The 20,955-nt window shown below is 40.2% G+C and overlaps 1 protein-coding gene across 6 annotated transcripts in view; it reads left to right on the top strand.

Annotated features, from left to right (window-relative positions):
- MAPKAP1 (MAPK associated protein 1) overlaps positions 1-20,955 on the top strand; it is a 236,432-nt gene that overhangs the window by 113,945 nt on the left and 101,532 nt on the right. For all 6 annotated transcript variants that reach the window (XR_014140160.1, XM_081803593.1, XM_081803592.1 and 3 more), the window contains exon 6: positions 9,903-10,079. Coding sequence is in view for 5 of the 6 variants with exons in the window: in XM_081803593.1 (XP_081659719.1) it covers positions 9,903-10,079 (177 nt within the window). In the remaining variant the exon portion in view is untranslated. The remainder of the gene's footprint in view (positions 1-9,902; positions 10,080-20,955) is intronic.

The following is a 20,955-nucleotide window of genomic DNA, read 5'->3' as shown; positions in this document are numbered from 1 at the left end:
TATTTATTTATTTGACAGAGAGAGACAGCGAGAGAGGGAACACAAGCAGGGGGAGTGGGAGAGGGAGAAGCAGGCTTCCCGCTGAGCAGGGAGCCTGATGCGGGGCTCTATCCCAGGACCCCAGGATCATGACCTGAGCCAAAGGCAGACGCTTAAGGACTGAGCCACCCAGGCGCCCTGGATTTTAGCTATTTTAATAGGTGTGCAGTGGTATCTCATTTTTTTTTTTAAAGATTTTATTTATTTATTTGACAGGGAGAGAGAGAGCACAAGCAGGGGGAGCGGCAGGCAGAGGGAGAGGGAGAGGGAGAAGCAGGCTCCCTGAGGAGCAGGGAGCCTGATGCGGGGCTCAATCCCAGGACCCTGGGAACATGACCTGAGCGGAAGGCAGCCGCTTAACCAATTGAGCCACCCAGGCGCCCCTCATTTTTGTTTTAATGAAGTGATACTGAGCATCTTTTTATATGCTTACTTGTCACCTATCTGTATTCTTTGGTGAGCTGTCTGTTCAGGTCTTTGGCCAATTTTTTAATCAGGTTTTTTCTTACTGATTTTTAAGAGTTCTTTGTATACCTATCAGATATGTTTTGTAAAGATTTTCTCCCCATCTATGGCTTATCTTTTCATTTTCTTAACAGCATCAACTCCAACTTACCAATTTTTTCTTTCATAGATTGTATTTTGGTGTTGTACTAAAAAATCATCACCAAACCCAAGGTTACCTAAATTTTATTGTATGTTATCTTCTAGAAGTTTTATATATTTTTTTATGCTTCACAGTTAGGTCTGTGATCCATTTTGAGTTAATTTTTGTTAAAGGTGTAAGGTCTATGTCTAGATTTAATTTTTTTTTTTAACATGTGAATACCCACTTGAAAAGATTATCCTTTCTCCATTCTTTTTGCTGCTTTGCTCCCGAAGCCTTTGCTTCTTTGTCAAATATCAGTTGACAATATTTGTGTGGATCTATTTTTGACATATAAAAAATTTTAAACATTCCTTTTTAATTTATATTTCATCATATTCAAGAGTGAAACAATATCTTTTGAGTAACACCCATTTGTGAAAGGAAGAAAAATAGAATTCAGTGAGGTTTTATCCTGTCAAGAACTTGAGGTGGGAGGTATACACTGCTCTTTACAGGCAATCACATTTACTCTACTGCATAGATAACTTAAGGGATTTTTCAAGGGTAATTTCGACTAGTCCAAGTTTTTGTGCAGACTTTAGTCATAATATATGACTCTGTTGTACACTAAAATGGCTATTCTTTGCCTTCTTCTTTTCAGTTGTCCCTAAAACATTCAACGTATTTCACTGGCCTCTTACTATTGTTCTTTATTAGGCTACTGACGAGTGAGCTACTAAAAGCTTGAAGAGTTTTGCTGTAGTCTAGAAAGCTGTATTTCCCTGCTGAGCAGGGAACCTGACTTGGGGCTCGATCCCAGGACCCTGAGATCATGACCTCAGCTGAAGTCAGACACTTAACTGAGCCACCCAGTTGCCCCTACAATTTGAAATTTTCTGATAACAACATTTTTTTTTTTAATTTTTAAAATTTATTTATTTGACAGAGAGAGAGATAGCGAGAGAGGGAACACAAGCCGGGGGAGTGGTAGAGGGAGAAGCAGGCTTCCCGTGGAGCAGGGAGCCCGATGCGGGCCTCGATCCCAGGACCCCGGGATCATGACCTGAGCCACAGGCAGACGCTTAACAACTGAGCCACCCAGGCGCCCTCTGATAACAACATTTTTAAAAGTTCCCAGAAGATGGGTGAAATTTATTTCCCTAATATTATAATTTAAATAATTTTTATAATTTTCATGGGTTACATTTGATTTAACCCATTGTGTCTAAAATAATACTATCTCAACATGTAATTGATAAAATTAGTGAAACTTTTAATGTTCTTTTTTTGTCATAAGTTTTAAAAATTCAGTGTTTATTTGCTATATATAGCACATATCAATTCAGACTAGCCACATTTCAGGTGCTTGATAGCTACATGTTGGAAAGTTCAGCTGTAGAGTATACCAAGACATGCTGTAGCTGTGCAGTGGAGTTCACTGTGGGTTTGCTTCATTCTGACATAACCCTCAGCTTCTTAGAGCCCTTGGGAAACTTGGTTTTTGGAGATCATTCAAGGTTCATCTCATTCATTGTCGCACTTTCTTTGTTTTAATAATTTTTCTCTTTTTTAAAAAAGATTTTATTTATTTGAGAGAAAGCACAATGGGGGGGTGGGGGGAGAGGGAGAGGGAGAAGCAGACTCCCTGCTGAGCTGGGAGCCCAACGTGGGGCTCGATCCGAGGACCCTGAGATCATGATCTGAGTCAAAGTCAGACGCTTAACTGACTGAGCCACCCAGGTGCCCCATATTTTAATAATTTTTCGTAGAAGCTTTCTAAAATGTGTTAATATTTTCCCCTGCCTTCTTAGAGTATAGCATAGTGGTTAAGAGTGTGGGGTCCAAAGCCATAGTCTGGGTTTGAATTCTGGTATTAACACTTACCATTGGTGTGATCTTGGATGAATTACTTCAATACCAAATACTCTAGTTATCTCCTGTGTAAAATGAGGGTAACAGGGTAGTTATGAAAATAAAATGAAAAAATACATGACACGTGCTCAGTAAGTGTTTATTTCTGTTGCCATTAAATACCGTAACTACAGCCAGCTACCATTACAACCAGGACTGGTAGTAGTTCAGCAACAGAAGTATAATTTAGCCCTTTCTTAATGATTCAAAGAATTGTACTGTGCTTACGATACACTGGTCCACTTGTGGGCTTTTGTAAATATTTAAGAATATTTTACCTTATATTATGTTTTCTGACAACTTTGCAATTTGAATTCTTTATACTTCCCCATTTTCGCTGTCTACACGACCACCTCTGTCTGCTCTCCTCCCATTTCTGGGTTGCTGCTTCTAATTTATTTTCCTTAGGGTCATCATTAAGAACCACTTACCTAGATAATATGGCCTAAGAGGCCCTTCCCATTCTGACCCTCAGCTGTGCTCCCATGCATCCGTTCTTTAACACATCTCATTCTTTAACTGGCAGCTTCTTGACGCTGATACCATGTCTGCTTTTGCTGTTTCCTTAGTCGGAAATGCCTTTCACACTCTTCTCTTGATATCCAGCTTAATCTTGAAGGCTTCAGTTCTTTGTTATTCCTTCATTCAGCAAAAATTTATGGAGTTCCAGACCTTAGGTATTGAGGATAAAATGGAGAACAAGAGAAATGTGATCACTGCACTCAAAAAATTTACAGTTTGCTGGGGAAGAAGAAATTATCAAGTGTAAGAGCACTTTGTAACTGGCTCATTTCACTTATCATTTGTATTCATTCATGCATTCAATAAATATTTATTGAGTGTTTGTTATATACCACGCATTTTGCTGGGTATACAATGGTGAGTGGAGCCAAACATGGTCTTTCTTTCATGAATTCCACAATCTAGTGAGAGAAATGGGCAAATAATTCAAATAATTAAACCAAATAATTAAGCCAAATAATGTTTGCATAAAAACGGAGTTAAGTAATGTAAAGGAAAGGAATGCCATTTATGAGAGCCTAGCCTTGCGAGTGAGGGAGAAATTCCCTGAGAAAATGATACCAGAGTATTTGGCATGGGGAGGTTCCTGGCAGATGGAACCGCATGACAGTGACGCTGTGGCAGGAGGAGGCATGTAGTGGTCAGGGAACTAATGAAGACCAGTATGGCTGGAACACAAAGTAGGGAAGAGAAGATAGAGTGGGATGAGATTAAGGTGGGCAGGGGCCACAGTGGAGATTAAGAGAAGAGGACAGATTCTGGAAGTATTTAAGAGGTAAAATTCATAGGACTTAGGGATCAATTAGATATGAGAAGTGTGGGAGAGGAGAGGTACCAAAGACTGCTTCTCCCTCTGCTCCCTTCTTGTGCTTGCTCTCTCTCTCTCTCTCTGACAAATAAATAAAATCTTAAAATAAAATAAAATAAAATCTCCAGAGTTGCTCTAATGAGTATGTTTAATGACAGAGTGACAGAGTGTGTATGTGTGTCATCTCCATCTATCTGTCCTCCAGAAGGATCTCTTTTTGGCAACAGGTCCATTTTGCCCGCATTCATTGTTCTAACTTCCAATCTTCTCACAAACGTAATTGTCCCTGGAAGGGACTTCTTTTTCCATGCCAACCCACTTCTAAAATTAAACCTCTTTCTTCTTCTTTTTTTTTTAAAGGTTTTATTTATTTATTTGACAAAGAGAGAGACAGCGAGAGAGGGAACACAAGCAGGGGGAGTGGGAGAGGGAGAAGCAGGCTTCCCGCCGAGCAGGGAGCCCGATGCGGGACTCGATCCCAGGACGCCGGGATCATGACCTGAGTTGAAGGGAGACGCTTAATGACTGAGCCACCCAGGTGCCCCTGAATTAAACCTCTTTCTGTGGATCCTATTATGCTGTACTTATTTCCATTAGTCTTTTTTTTTCCCCCCCTCAGGAGCAACTCTTTTTTTTTTTTTTTAATTTTTAATTCCAGCATAATTAATATACAATGTTATATTAACTCAAAGAAAATGAAAACACGAATTCAAAAAGATGTATGTACCCCTGTGTTTTTATTGCAACATTATTTACAATAACCAAGATACAGAAGCAACCCAAGTATCCTTCAATAGATAAATGGATAAAGATGTGATGTGATGTGTGTGTGTGTGTGTGTTTACACTGTATATACAACTATATCTCTGTACACAAACAATGAAAAATTATTCAGCCATAAAGAGGAATGAAATCTCACCAGTTGCAACAACATGGATGGATCTAGAGGATATAACTAAGTGAAGTAAGTCAAAGAAAGACAAATACCTTAAGATCTCACTCATACATGGAATTTAAGAAACGAAACAAATGAACAAAGAATAAAAAAGACAAAAAAAACAAACTCTTAAATATAGAGAATGAACTGGCAGTCGTTTATTAGTCTTTTATCATTCCTCAGTCTCTCTGATAGTGACTCACAAACAGGACTTTTAGTGTTCTCTATTTCATGCTATCCACCATGCTTCTGTTAGTTAATTCTGCTTCTGTGTAATGAGAAACATAGAAGTGGTAGAAGAAATTTTGACAAAATGAGAATCCTTTTTCATGCCAGGTACTGTGCAATTAAATCATTTAATCCTTATAAGACCCTTATACAGTAGATATGTATGGTTATTTTCTCCATAATTCCAAGACTTGATAGACAAAAATGACCACTTAGGAATCAGGGGATGTGGATGAGGCAGGCAATGCAGAGAGTCTCTAGGACAGGTGATTCTACAGTGGGGTGAGAGATTTCCCAACCTTCCTTGTACTGTTCTGTATTTCTAAATTGTTCCATGTTTCTAATAAGCCTGCTTTACCCTTATCAAAAAATAAGTTAAATATTTTATAAAGGAAAATGAAAGTTATACTTAGTCATTATGGGACATCTGGAAGGTACAGGAAAAAAGTGCTCATTGCTTAAATGTAAACACAACCTTTGTAAACTTTTTGGTACCTTTCCTTCTAGTTGTTTTATATGCATATAATTAAACATTTTTGCATAGTTGTAATAATTTCTCAGTGTTTTTTTCTCCATAAAAAATGAGGTGTGTGGTGCCTGGGTGGCTCAGTCAGTTAAGCATCCAACTCTTGATTTCAGCTCAGGTCATGATCTCAGGGTTGTTAAGATCAAGCCCCATGTTGGGGTCTGCACTAGGCATGGATTCTGCTTAAGATTCTCTTTCTCTCTCCCCCCCACCCCTCCCCCCCTTAAAGAAAGAAAGAAAAATAAGTGAGATGCCAGTACTCATATCTTGATGAACTATAAAAATGCCTCTTTCATCCTCCCCTCTTCCTGGGCCTTTTTCTCCTTTTGTCTTGAATTACAATCTCTGACACATGTGCATTGCCTAGAAAGCCCCATTTGGTTAACAGATATCAATGTGACAAGCAAGAAAAAGAAAAAGAAAAGCTTATTACTTCTCCTCTTCTCGTTAGCACACATATCATTAATAATACCCTTTATGTTTTTTTCATGGGTAGAGTGATTCAGTCTACACATTCATATATTCATTCATTCAACAAATATTTGTTAAGTACCTTCTAAGTGCCAGCCATTTTACTCTTCAGTGAGGATGCAGAGACAATAGAAGAATCCTTGCTTTTTAGGAGAACATAGAACCATAAATAAGAAAAACATGTGATAAGTATACGTGGAAATATTAATCAAGTCCTGAAAGACCACAGAGGAGAATCACTTGGAGTCTCTCTCCTAGAGATCCAAATGATTCTCCTAGAGAAATCAAGGAAAGCTTTTTACAGATAAGAAAATGGAGGAGCTCAGAGAGATTTAGTCACACAGCTAGTTAGTGGTCAAATTAGCGTTAAAACCAGATCTGACTGCAAAACCGCTCTTTATTCTACCAAACCAGGTCACAAGGAGGAAGCACCCCTGTTTTCATTGTTTTATAAGTTCCAGATGTCTGTATTTGGGGTATTCTTGAGTCATGGACCACAGCTTCCCCCTTTTTCTCTCCCTATTTCAAAATGCCACCAGTTTCTGGTTTGATCAAAGAGTAACAGAATGGAAGTAAGGAGACCTGAGTTCTCTAGAACGAGCTTTGCCACTGTTTTAACTGGGTCGTCGTGGACATCTTATTCCTCATTTCTAGGCATCTCTTCCCCATCTGTAAAGGTGAGGAGGTTGAAATAAATCTTTCTAAGCTTCTAATTTTTTGTAGGTAGTATGTCATGGTTTCCTCCTTCTTTTCAAAGTATGTGGCATTTCCTTAGGAGCAAGGGTTCCCAAGGGCCTTGGCAAGTCTAGACACACCATGGAATTGGCAGAGGGATAGGTGGGGGTCAAGGGTGAGGTCTCTTAACTGCCTGGGTTTGAATCTCAGGTGTGTCACTTACATGCTATTTAATCTTGAGCAAACCACTTAACTTCATTGAGCCTCACTTTTCTAATTTGTAAAACAGAAATAATAACAAATAACTCACAGAGTTGGTGTGAAGACTCATTGAGCTTATATATATCCATCCACACTATTTTGCACGGTGTCTGGCACATAGCACTCAATGTAGCTAATGATACTAATGGCTATTGTACTAGTACTAATTTGGAGTCCTGAAGAGGTTTTAGAAGTCAAAATACCATAGGGCACCTGGGTGGCTCAGTCGTTAAGCGTCTGCCTTCGGCTCAGGTCATGATCCCAGAGCCCTGGGATCGAGCCCCGCATCGGGCTCCCTGCTCCGAGGGAAGCCTGCTTCTCCCTCTCCCACTCCCCCTGCTTGTGTTTCTGCTCGTGCTCTCTCTCTGTGTCAAATAAATAAATAAAATCTTAAAAAAAAGATGTATTGTTTAAAAAAAAAGAAGTCAAAATACCATAGTAGCTTTTTTTATTAATGATTCCTTTATAAAGGCACTAAGGAACCAATATGTCCATGCATTGAATATGGAATTTTAGTCATTTTCCCCTCAGATGTTCTATTAAGGGGTCAAAAGGGTTGGAGTACTGTTTGCTGCTAAATTTTACTCATGACCCAGAAAAGACTTCCATTAATCTTGTATAATATAGGGGGAATCATTCATTCTTTTCTTTGTGTGTTTCCAGTGCTCAGAGCAGGCTACAGCACAGGGTAGTACTTTGCAAATGTTTTTTGAGTGAATAACTAATTTCACACTTGGTTTTTAAAAACTGAGGAGAATAGTAGCACTTGGCAGCGAATCTTTTGGCCCTTGGATCTTAGCCTGTGACAGTTGTTGAGTTTGTTTTGAAGGGGATATCGGGGCATCCCATGACAATCAAAGCAGAATTCTTCTGATACCAATGTTTGGCTTTCTGCTTTGATCAATAGGCTTATTATTTGCCCTTGAAACCTCTGTGGTGCTGGGGAATCACAGACATTCCTCAGGATGATTTACATGGCAGTAAATAATCTGTGCTGTCCGTTGCTTGCTTCATCAGTGTCTGCCCTGTTCGTAAAACCCTGGAGGCTCAGTGGCCCCAAGGCTGGAACACTGCCGATATGTTAACTCCAGAATATGTCACTTAGCTTCATTGTTGTTTTGTTGCTGTAATATGCATCCACAATGCATCTTTAAGGATTGAGGTAACTGTAGAAGTTATTTTCCATCTGACTTAATTATAGTTACCATACCATTTATTTTTTACCTCTGTTACATGGTAGGCTCTGCATATATCTTCTTCTCTAATCTTCATAACTACCTCTGAGTTAGGTGATTGTACCCTTTTTATAGAAGTGGAAACTCAAACTCAAGGAGGTGAAGTTTATTTTCTGAAATCGCATGGTGCATGAGTGCTGGAGCTTAGGTTTTAACTCAGGTCTTTCTGGACACAAAGCTCTTAGCTGCCATACCATGACATTTTCTTTATCTAAAGGACTTTCTTCTGCTGCTGTAAGTGTTTGGTGTTTAAGTTAGCAACCTCTTGCAAAGATCCGTAAGTTTCCCATATCATTCAGAGATGAATTTTAAATTTCTTAACAGCGTTGCAAATACATGAAATTTATAGTGACAAACATAGCCAGATTACTTTCTTGTTAACCATCCATTTAGCAAATTTACAGTTCCCATTAATTTTAATCTGTCCTTATTACCTGTTTTATATAATAAATATCTCTTAGTCATGACAGACTGAGTATAGATCACCTGAAGTAGGCTCTCTCTCAATAAGCAGAGTTGCAGCTAAAGATTTGTGAATTAATTGGGAAAATTGCAAATCAGGTAGTCAGTGAAATAATTCATTGTCACATCCAATCAATAAACTTTGTAAATCAACTCATTTAATTCAAAAAATGATCTATATAGATCAAGCAACCAATTAAACAATTAGCATACACTTTGCAATTAATTAATTTAAGCATCAATCATATAATTAAAACTCCAAATTTAAGCTGCACAATTTAGAACCCTACTGCCTTGTGAACTGTTAGGTTCGTGTCTGTGAATGCTAGCAGATTAGCAGTTTCACAATGCATCTTTGGAGCAGGGTATCTTAAAGTGTTTTTAATTGATTTTTAAGTTTTAAGTTGTCTTTATGATGGTGTAGTTTCCCACCCCTTTTCAGCAAATTGGCTTTTTACTTCCCCCAAAGAAAGAGAATGAAGTGTGTGTTGTCTCTAAGATGGAATCTGGGAGTACAGACTGGACGTTCTGGGGGTGTGAGGAAAGTCCAGAAGTAGTTGAGAGGGCCAGTTATCCGCATCAGGATAACTCAGGTAATTTGCTTTTACTCTGTTAAGTATCCTTGGTGTTTGGAATCAGATCTTGCCACGTGAGTCTGATACTCTTCAGAGAAAGGAGAACTGTATGGATTGTCTTTGTTACCTTGAGTACTTCTCCGAACCTACAATAGGTATTTTCTTAATCCTGACCGTAAATCAGAGGCCTCTGATTCCTCCCCTGCACCAATAATTTTTTCTCCTTTATATTTTGTTTGTGTCTCTTTTATGATATTTATTTTATGTATACTTATATTTAGCTAACTAAAAAGTAGTACTTACTTTTTCCCCTTGCTATACTGTAAGCTTCCTTGAGGGATAATACTAAATATCATCTTTGATTTAAGGGGTTAAGTTCTGCATCTTATCTATAACAGATGCTCAGTAAATATTTGTTGAAAGAATAGAGTACTGGAAAGGCCCTCATTTCACGTTGTTCTTCCCCTTTGTATTGCCATGTTTTCTCTTTATCAAATGAAGTAGGATTTGGGGGAAATCTAACTGTATCACCAGGCTTTCAGGTAAAAAAAAAAAAAAAAAAAAACAGCAGTGTCCCAGTTTGCTTGCTGTATACCATAGCCTCTAGTCTCCTTATCCCTCCTTCATCTTGGTATTCACTCACCTTTTTGGTTTTCTTTTTAGTGACAATGTCAGTGCCTACTGCCTGCATATTGCTGAGGATGATGGGGAGGTTGACACAGACTTCCCCCCACTGGATTCCAACGAGCCCATTCATAAGTTCGGCTTCAGTACCTTGGCCCTGGTTGAAAAGTATTCATCTCCTGGTCTGACATCCAAAGAGTCACTCTTTGTTCGAATGTGAGTATTGACCTTTTACAGATCTCAGTATCTCATCTCTGCCTTCTAGGATTTTGGACTTGTTTTTGGTTTTGCTCATCATATGAATAATACTGGGTATCTGGACGTCCATCTGTAGTGACTTCTTCCAGGGAGATGCTGGGGACACCATTTGCATTCTATTTCATGCTTCTGCACCTAGATTAAATGCAGACTGCTTTGCAGTAACAAATTGCATTAGGTAGATCTCTGAACATAATATCTGTGAACCAGGCCTTTGGACATACTGGGTGGGGTACTTTGGAGCCTTTGAAGCAAAAATTCTGGGTTTCCCTCTTTCTCTTCATGGACTCCAAAGTATATGAAAATGTGCATTGCAGCCACTTTTGTCTTGTGACTTAAAATACTTCTTTTCTTCTCCAACTTTGTTCAAATCAAATTTGATTTTTCCTCTCAGTTGCCTTCCTTTAGACTGATAAGGGATGAATTTTCCTGTGCTTTTGGCAGTCTGGTAAAACCTATAAATTATAAGCCCGTTCCAGAAAAAAGTGTTTGTAAATGCAGAAAATAAAATCCACAAGAATATAAAAGAATTCCATTATATTTAAATACTTCGGAAATTATTAAACAAATTTGTGGTATAGTAATATGTATGGCTTTTTAAATACCAAGATCTAGCAGCAGGTCTAACTCCTGAAGTCTCTCGCTTCACTTCAAAGTAGTGATGAGTATAAATGATATTTGAGAAGTCTGCAACAACTGTAATGTGCTGTATCATCTGTTTTTTCTGTTCATGACAGAGTTACCAGTACTACTAATACTACTGTGATTTGTTGACTACATTTATAGTTCAAGGAAATGCTAAATATCAGAAGTTAATGAAAATAAAAATATAATTTTTGTTTATTCAAGTCTCTAGAGTGAGTTTTACCCAGAGGTCCCAGTTGTTAGAGGAAAGCCTGTGGCATTTTCTAAGCACAGCTTAAGCTTTGCTAACCTGTATTGAGACTGGCCCTCTCCTGGGAACAGTAGTGATCCTTTTGGCACCCCCTGCTGTTAGTAACCAGCAAATTCACTATCCACAGGAAGGATTGCTTTAGAGGACTTTTCCCTTGTCTCTTTAAAACATATTGCCTTTAGGGGTGCCTGGGTGGCTCAGTTGTTGAGCATCTGCCTTCAGGCTCAGGTCATGATCCCGGCGTCTTGGGATTGAGCCCCGCATCGGGCTCCCTGCTCCGAGGGAAGCCTGCTTCTCCCTCTCCCACTCCCCCTGCTTGTGTTCCCTCTCTCACTGTGTCTCTCTCTGTCAAATAAATAATAAAAATCTTTAAAAATATATATATATATAATAAAACATATTGCCTTTGTTTCAGATTTTTACTGAAAATAAGATTATGCCACCTATGATATAGGAGTATTTTGTGTCTTTCTACCCTTGAACAAAGAAAGAATACCTGAGTACTGGGGGGAAGGGGGAGCTGGGGGCAATGACTCCAAGTTTTTGTACTTACTGTTTCATCCTTACTATGAAGTCTTGTTTGGTATATGTAACAGTAAATATTTCCCTCTTTTTATGTTTTGGAGGGGCTAAAACAACGACACTGAAGAATATTGAAAGTAATTGAAAACTTATGCAATGATTCCTCCTTCCTAATAAAACTATTTTCATTTTTGTATCATCATTTCCATGTATATATATATTACAGTTCCCATTCTAGTTTAAATATTGTGTTGTTTTTACTTAAAATTACAAATATTTGATCTGTTCTTAGTTCCTATAATCTACATTTATAATGTGCCAAGAATCTAGACCAACCCTGTGCTCATGGGGCTTACTATCTAGTAGGGAGACGGTTTGTCAAATCATTAAAATGTGATGAGCAGTACAACAGAAAAAGGTCCAGGCTGCACTGGAAGCCTACCATGGGATGTTGAGATTGTTTTCTTGCTTTGGTTAATAAGTGATTCTATAATAATAGTCCTTATCCATATCCCTTTTATTTCTTCTGAATAACTTCCTTTGGACAATTTCCTTTGGGTAGTAGTATCGGTCAGAGTAGAACCATCTTTAGACTTTCACTTTGTATTGACATGTAGCCTTCTGAAAGATGTTCCAATTTACAATGCTACCAATAGAATTCATAAAAGTATCTTTTCAAAGTCTTACCGTCACAAAGTATCATTAGGACTTTTTTTCTTTTTCTTTTATTATTTTTTTATTTTTTATTTATTCATGAGAGACAAAGAGAGAGACAGAGGCAGAGGGAGAAGCAGGCTCCCCGCGGAGCAGGGAGCCCGATGCGGGACTCGATCCCAGGACCCTGGGATCGTGACCTGAGCCGAAGGCAGACGCTTAACCGACTGAGCCACCCAGGCGTCCCTTTTCTTTTTATTTTAAAAGATGTATACGGGGGTATTTCAGTGGTCTCCACTTGCATTGTTGTTTGTTTATAAATGATTAAGAGAGTTTTCATTAGTGCATAATTTTTACTACATAAATATTAACATATGACCATCACATTCTTTTGAACTAAATGTCCTTTTTAAAGCAAGAGCTTTTAAATCATTGGTTTTCAACAGAATGGGGCTAGCGGTAGGCAGGACATACCTTCCCGGGAGAAGCCTCTAAAGTCTATATAGGGTCTCCATATGAACCCCAACTTTTGGAGAATGGGAGGAGAGAGAGGAGGAAAGGCAGAGAGTAACAACAACTGCTTTGAACTGAATACTTTTTTTTTTTTTAAAGATTTTATTTATTTATTTGACAGAGAGAATGAGAGAGAGAGCACATGAGAGGGGGGAGGGTCAGAGGGAGAAGCAGACTCCCTGCCGAGCAGGGAGCCTGATGCGGGACTCGATCCAGGGACTCCAGGATCATGACCTGAGCCGAAGGCAGTCGCTTAACCAACTGAGCCACCCAGGCGCCTGAACTGAATACTCTTATTTTTTCCTGAATTACTCCCATCCCTGCACTTCCACTCCCAAACACACACACCCCAGTTAATCCTTTTTCTATTTTAAAGTTCAACAGAGCTTATTCAACATGTCTGGAGTGTTTCTGAGAACACGAGGTAAAGTAAAATCTTTATGTGTGAGCGTTTAGGAAAAAAAAAATGTCAGTAAATTTTCTGTTTCTTCTTTGTCCCAGTTGTCTGATGAAATAGTACAGATTACTGACCATTTGCCCCATGTGTATTTTCTTGCTTCAGCAACCTTCCATTCACCTTGCTGGTCTGTATTCTAAGTTAGAAAAGCCTCTCCTGCAAATGCAGGACAGAGCAGACCTTCAGGAGTCACCAGGGATGTGTCCAAAGTTTCAGAGAGTGAAGTCCCAGCAAAATAAGTAAAGCTGTTGGTCCTTTTCTTCATTAATCCCTTTCTTCCTTGCATCTCTCTCCCAGAGGAGGATGGGCAGGCGGTGTCTGGGAAGACACTGAACTGAACCAGGAAGAGGGAGCTAGGTTTTGACAGTAAGCAGTGAATTAGTATTTACTAATTGAAAGTTGTGTATATGTTATTCCATTTAATCTGAAAATAGTCTGGTTTTTTTTTTTTAAAGATTTTATTTGAGAGATAATGAGATAGAGAGAGAGAGCATGAGGGGGGAGGGTCAGAGGGAGAAGCAGACTCCCTGCTGACAGCAGGGAGACCGATGCGGGACTCGATCCTGGGACTCCAGGATCATGACCTGAGCCGAAGGCAGTCGCTTAACCAACTGAGCCACCCAGGCGCCCCAATAGCCTGGTTTTTATTATGACCATTTTAGAGACATGAAAACTGAGGCTGACAAGTATTGCTCTCAGGCCTGGATTTGCCCCCATGCCTGACTGCAAAGTCCATGCTCTTTGCAACACCCTGCTGAGGGTTGGGACGGTGGTGGGGAATCTGCTGGTGGTCTCATCATTCAATTAAATCCCACTGTCTTAAGGCCAACATTCAACTACTATATGTTACAGTGTAGTAGGTAAGAGCATGGGGGCCTCTGGAGCCAGAATGCTTGCGTGCCATTCCTGACCTTACCCTTACTCGTGTGTGTGTGTAATCTTGGATGAATTGCTTAACTTTTTTTGTGGCCCAGTCAAATGAGGATAATAATAATACCTACCTTATAGAGCCATGATGAGGATTCAATGAGTTGATCTATGTACAGCATTTAGAACAGTGCCTGGCTAGGTAAGCATTGTCTTGAGTGTTTATTGCAGTTATTGTGGTTACGACTAGAAACCCTTTGAGGGCAAGAACTGGATCATTTATGCCCCACAACACCCAGCATAGCTCCATTACTGTGGTAGGTACACCACAAATATTTCTTGAATGAACTGAATAGAACTCTTTGCTGCTTCTGCATTTTTCTTCTTCCCTTCCTTTCTGTTTTCTAGCAGAGAGGGGCAGAGTGTGGGTAGACATTGCTCCACTGGACTGAAAAGTTACTGGGACAACTTCTGCTGAGTTAGGGGTAGGGGTAGGGGTAGACATTGGCAGGACATTGGAGATCTGTAGACTTCAAATCAGCCCTCTTACGGGCAGACATCCTTTAAGAGATAGTAGCAAGACTATAGACTCCTTGAAGAGAGGGTGCACATGGTCTTATTTATCTCTATATCCTTGGCAGCCAGCAGGGCTTTGTAGAGAAGGAATGGATGCATCTTCAGGTGTCTTTGGGCTGCATTGGAGGGCCCCTGACCAAACTTCCTGTCCTATTTCACTTTCTGAGCCCACCTAGCTCCTTGTTCCTGCTTTTTGAATACCATGAAGCCCCCAGCTTGCCTTCTGGCTTTCCGTGGCCCTCACACCACCCACCTCACCCCTCACACCTCCCATATACCATCTTTCCCCACTCCAAGCGAGGCTGCACAGACTTTGAGCTTCGGCTAACCTGGGTTCAAGTTTCAGTTTCACTAGCGACTTGCTACATGACCATAGTCTCAGCTCCTATATCTGTAAAATGAGGGGAATAATAACTACCTCATGGAATTGTCGTGAGGAATGTTCTTAAATGTAAGTAATGTACAGACCTCTTTTAAAGGAAAATTAATTCTCCTGAAGCCTCAATGTTTGCCCAGATTTGTTTTATTATAAAGTTACTTAAATACACTTAAAAATGCTATCTATAAATTCCATGTCTTTATGCAATCCAAACAAAATTACAAATTAAATACAAATAAAACTATAACATTAATAAAATACAAATTAACAACTTAAATGCAACAGATGATGCTTCGCTCAGATTAAAGTCACTGATGTTGGATTTAATGGGTGTTAAATGTTTTACTTGTCAACTTGAGTTTTTTGATTTTCATATGAAACATTGACTACCATATTAATATTTGTCCTTTTAAACAGTGAGTATATTTTTAACTACTAGTCCATTATTTTAATGAGCCAGTTGATTTATAGTGCATCCTTCCCTCCCAATTTTAAATGTGCTTTACTGGAAAAATAACATTTCTGCAACGATAACCGATTTATGTCAGTTTGCCCAGGACTTTCCCTGTTTTGAAATTCAAAGTCCTATACCCAGGAGTATCCCCCTCAGCCCCTGGTGAACCAGGATAATTGGTCACCCTACCTTCTGCTGTTGTCAGTTGGTCTGTACATAGGTGGGCTCTCTGCCTGATCGATAGCTGCGCATAGTGTGACTGGGGCACTCAGAGCATGAATTCTTCAGAGTTCAGCAAACAAGAGTTCCACAGAGAGAGCCTTGTGCCCACTTCTCCCCTCACTTTTCTCTATTCAACGAACTGTTTTTGCATGTGACTTGCAGTGATGTCATTTGGCTTTTACTAAATCTGTTAGTGATGTTAAATAACTCTAGCTGCTGGAACACAGAACCCCCAAATCTCACCAGCTTATCCAGCAAGTTGGCAGACTTCTTCTATAAAGGGCCAAGTAGTAAATATTTTAGGCTTTTGGGCCATACATCTCTGTAACTCAACTCTGCCATAGTAGCAAGAAAGTAGCCATAGACAGCAATATATCAGTGAACGGTCATGGGGTAGATTTGTTGACCTTGGCTTATTCTAGTAAGTTTATTTCTTGTTTAGATCCATCTAATGAGGGCCCGGTTGCTCTCCTGGGTATTTCTCCTCTACGCAGTGATTCAGGGCTCCTCCAGCTGGGTAGAGAATGGGGAACATGGAAGTCTAGGAGTGGCCTACATCTCTATGTATCAATCTGTTGCTTATATAAGTTATTATATATATATAAACTATATATAATTTTGCTTTTCTAAATATACATCATATGTTTATGATACGTGTGTGTGTGTTTTCATGATTTTCATTAAACTAAAAGCAAAACTTTTAAATTCTAAAACTTAGCCTGTGAATTCATCTGTTGATCATGGGGGCCGTTGAACCTAAGGTAGGAAATGCTGTTATGAAGATGTTAGCTCAGACCCTGGTATGTAGGCAGTGTTACATAGTTGCTATTTTTGTTATTTCTGTGAGAGATTTATTGGTCTGAATAATTCACACTAAGGTGTGTATGGGGTTTAACTTTTCTTTGAGTTATTTATTACATAATGAACACATGTCCATCCTAGAAAAATTAGAAAATAGAGCTATGTTTCTTCTTACAATAGAAAATTTAAACTTTCACTTTGTTCCATCATTCAAGGTAGTGACTTTTTAAGTTATAGAATTATGTATGTTTAAAAAGAGGAAGGGCCGCCTGGGTGTGGCTCAGTCCGTTGAGCATCCAACTCTTGATTTTGGCTGAGGTCATGATCTCGGGGTCGTGTGAGATCGAGCCCCTCCTCAGGCTACGTGCTAGGTGTGGAGCCTGCTTGGGATTCTCTTTCTCCCTCTCTCTCTTCCTCTGCCCCTCCACCTCCCCCACCCCCCGCTCTCATGTGCATGGGTGCTCTCTCTCTGTGAAAAAAAAAAAATTTAAAAAGAGGAGCTAGTTAACTTAAATGAGTCCCCAGTTGGGGAAGTGTTCTTTGGAGAAGAATGTGAAGCTGGGTGACTTCTGATGTTCTTACTGAGTCGGTGGGACCACCCTTCTCTTCCCAGGCCCTTGGTCCCAGGAAACTCCCAGACACAGAGTTGTTTGGGGAGGGAGAATGGATTACGCTAACAACTTGCAAATTAGGAGCTTGCTAAGGGAAACTCTCTCCTTTAACAGACAGGCAAGTGGATTTCTAAGATACCCATTGTTCGTGATTGATTTTGGACAGATCCAATGTATATATAAACAGGAGTCTCTAACTTGCTGACTGCTAGCTGCTCTGAGCCTAAGCATTGAAGTTGTTTGGGTATTAGGAGTGTGGAAGGGGAGAAGTAGGAGGCAGAAGTATGGGGGAGTCTGGTTGGCTCCCAGAACTAAATAGCTGGATCTCAGCTGGTTCCCAATATCTAAACAAGTGCTCCTTGCTAGCAGTGACCAAGCCAAGGCGTGCTGGGCCTTTAGACGTGGTAGGACAAGGGAGGATGAGATCTTGGAGTGCACAGGGGACGAGCCTGCTCTGTCCCTCTTCTCCGATTCCCCAGGACAGGGCCAATTCAATTAGACCTTGTGGACCTGAATTGAGTGTACAAATGGCACTGACAGCAGCAACTGTGATGGTGTCATTAGATGTGTTGCCATTAACATTTCACACCGAGATCCTACTCTGGAGTCCGGAAGAAGGGCTTTAGAAAGAGAAGAAAAGCCCAAACCAGGAAAATGGACAGAATCCCCCTAAATCAGAAGTCAGGAAGAACAGTTAAACCGCCCTCCTATACGTGTGTTTTGCTTAAAATGTTTGTTATATCAGGTAGACATGGGGAAGGAATGTTTCTAACCAATAGCTACAGAGCAGAGCAAATAGAATCCAGCTAGGATTTTGCTGTTTGGGAAGGGGACCACTGGGTAGTCGGTAGAGGGTCTTCCACTAGTAGCCGGGCTGCCTTGGGCATTGTGGCCCAGAGAGTTCCCAGAGACTGCTGTGGCTTCTCTTGGCTCTGTATAAAGGGAAAGGTTAGCTGCTGCTTTTTTTTTTAAGATTTTATTTATTTATTTGAGAGAGAGAGAATGAGAGAGAGAGAGCACATGAGAGGGGGGAGGGTCAGAGGGAGAAGCAGACTCCTTGCCGAGCAGGGAGCCCGATGCGGGACTCGATCCCGGGACCCCAGGATCATGACCTGAGCCGAAGGCAGTCGCTTAACCAACTGAGCCACCCAGGCGCCCAAGGTTAGCTGCTTCTTAAGAGGTGTGCAGATTCATTGCTCTTGGCTGTATGAGGGCTTTTCAAAAGGGTTGGTAGTTTTAGTATACCCTCTTGCTAAGATCTCCAGAGTACACCCCGGGTGACCAGACCTTTTTGAAAGGATATCATCAGTTTGAAGCCTCTCCTACTCTTTGTGATACTGCTTTGTGGTCTGGAGAGGAGGGGAAAAAAAAGAAATGAGCATTTTTGCACACTCACTCAGTTTGGTGCCCCTAGTAGCCATTATCTCATTTATTCCTTATAACAAACTCATTTTTATAATATATGAGCTGAGGATCGGAGACAGGTAGTTACTTGCTCAAGGTCATACAGTTTGGTAAAGGGCAGAGCTAAAACAGGATAAGGAAAAAAAAAAAAAGATGCCTATATTCTTTGTAACCAGGCCTGACAATATGGGTATAAATTATCTTATTTATTGTTTGCTCGAGTCACAGAAGACCAACTGTGTGTTGTTTCTTTCCATTCTGTTGTATTAGCAAACATTTTCATTGTCCAGATTGTCCTCATGTACAGAAATGTAACATATGCAGCCTGTTTAATTTTGTATTTGTAAATCTGACTTGATTTCCTTTTTGGCAACAGCTACTGTCTAGAGAAAAGAGAAAATTTTTCTTTGTGTCTGTTTAAAGTGACAGAAATATTGGAGCAAGTAATAAAGATGGAAAGCATTAATTACATACTTCTAAGAATTTAAAGGTCAGACAAGCTAAATATGTATGTTTTGCTCACTGGAATGTCTGTTGAAATTGTGCCAGGATACGCTTTGTTCCTACAATAAAAGCACACATTTTAGATAGCCATCAACTTACTTTGGTATCCAAATATTATACCAGATTGTTGCTTTAGTTGCTGTATATCTTAAAAGTTTAGGGCTCATTTTTCTGACATTAATGTGATTTGTTTCATGATCTACCCCCTTTGGCCATGTTTAGTTACTATGTCTCGTTTTGATTTCCTCTGTTCTCCTCTCAGCTTATGTTGGAGTCTGTCAGCTGCTGCTATGTACGTGTCAGGCTAGTGGCTTGTAATGTTTATTAATACAATGTCAGTCTTGCTGTTGAAAAAACTGTGATGCTTCTCAGAAGGTTGCAATAGAACGAAGCGTTTGATTTCCAGATCCTGTCTGCACTGCATGGTGAATACATTCTCAGATGTTATGCAGTTCACTGACCTGACAGTTATGGAACCCCGCCTGGGACCCCATTTCAGCAGGACATATTTGAACAGAAACAGTTTGCAAAACTTTACACACTTAAACTCCTGCCAAGGCAAACTGTTAGCCACTTGAGTTTGTTATAAATACCCAGTGGCAGTGGTTGGAAGTAGCCCACGGTGTGTTTTATATTCTGAACTGAATGTGAATGTCTTTGCGGTTATATAGAGTAGTAAATAATTGAGTTTGATTAGGGAGAGGGACCTCATTATCCCCCACCTGTGCCCAGCTGGAAGGGGAGGGTCGAAATGAAGCCATTAGCTGTCTCTCTTACTGGCATCTCAAAGAGCTCAAATACATCTGTGTCTTATTTTCTTTTCTGGCACAATCAGTCGAGCAAGCTAAGCAGGCATGACCGGATTTGGCAAGTCCCAAGGACTCTGGCAAAGATACACAAGGAGAAGGCGGAGGGCAGTCATTTTGGCTTCTCACTGCCCATTAGTCTAGCGAGTTATGTTTTTGGAAAATGTCTGTTTTGAAAAAGAGTACTTTGTCCAATGTCAAACATCACATACTCACACGATATGCTTTGATCTTTAAAAAAAATTTTTTGTCAGTGCAAGGGGAAACAAAATGTGGCATTCACACTAGTGTAAACTCTCTTTATGGATAAAGTAATACCCAAAGGACTTGCTTTAAAGCAGGCATGCTGCAGTTATTACAAGGCTTTCTCTTGCTCATATATTTTCATTTTCCACTTTAAAGTGCTAGAGAATGAACATGCATGGAATTGGGACCAGCGCAGGCTGGGAACTGGAGGAGTGTGTCTTCATCCCTGTTATGACCTGGTCAGAAGTGGAGAATCGAGTGCTACTCTTGGCAGCCTTTTCCCACTTCCACAAACTGAGACTGTGGCTCAAGAAACCATGACATTCTCCAAGGGCTTTTAAAAAGGGATCTCGTGGGGCACCTGGGTGGCTCAGTCAGTTAAGCATCTGCCTTCGGCTCAGGCCATGATCCTGGGGTCCTGGGATCGAGCCCCACATCAGGCTCCCTGCTCCGCCGGGAGCCTGCCTCTCCCTCTCCCTCTGCCTGCTGCTCCCCCCCTGCTTGTGCTCTCTCTCTCTGTCTGTCACATAAATAAATAAAATCTTTAAAAGGGGGGGGATCTTGTAGTTCATATGGTTAGTCTAAGAGTTGGGGCATTTATAATCAAACTGAATGTTACAGTGGAAGTTGAGCCTTTGCCACAGATTGGTCAGTAGTTCCTATCCAGAGGATGTGCTCTCTGGAAGTCTCTAACCTTGCTCAACCTCAATTTCCTCCATTATAAAATGGGACTGATAATAGCACCTACCTTTTCTGGGAGGATTAAGTGCTCAATAATGTTGACAGTTGTCATCATATCTTTTATCACTTCCTTGTATGTAGAAAAGCCATGGTTATTATATTAAGCATTTATTATATGACAGGTATTATGTTAACTACAAGTATTTAGCCGTCACAATAATCTTCTACTGTAAGAATTATCC

This window comes from Leptonychotes weddellii, chromosome 14 (assembly GCF_054177405.1).
Source record: "Leptonychotes weddellii isolate Sample4059 chromosome 14, ASM5417740v2, whole genome shotgun sequence".
Lineage (NCBI taxonomy): Eukaryota > Metazoa > Chordata > Mammalia > Carnivora > Phocidae > Leptonychotes > Leptonychotes weddellii.
This window is presented reverse-complemented; position numbering and strand designations above follow the sequence as displayed.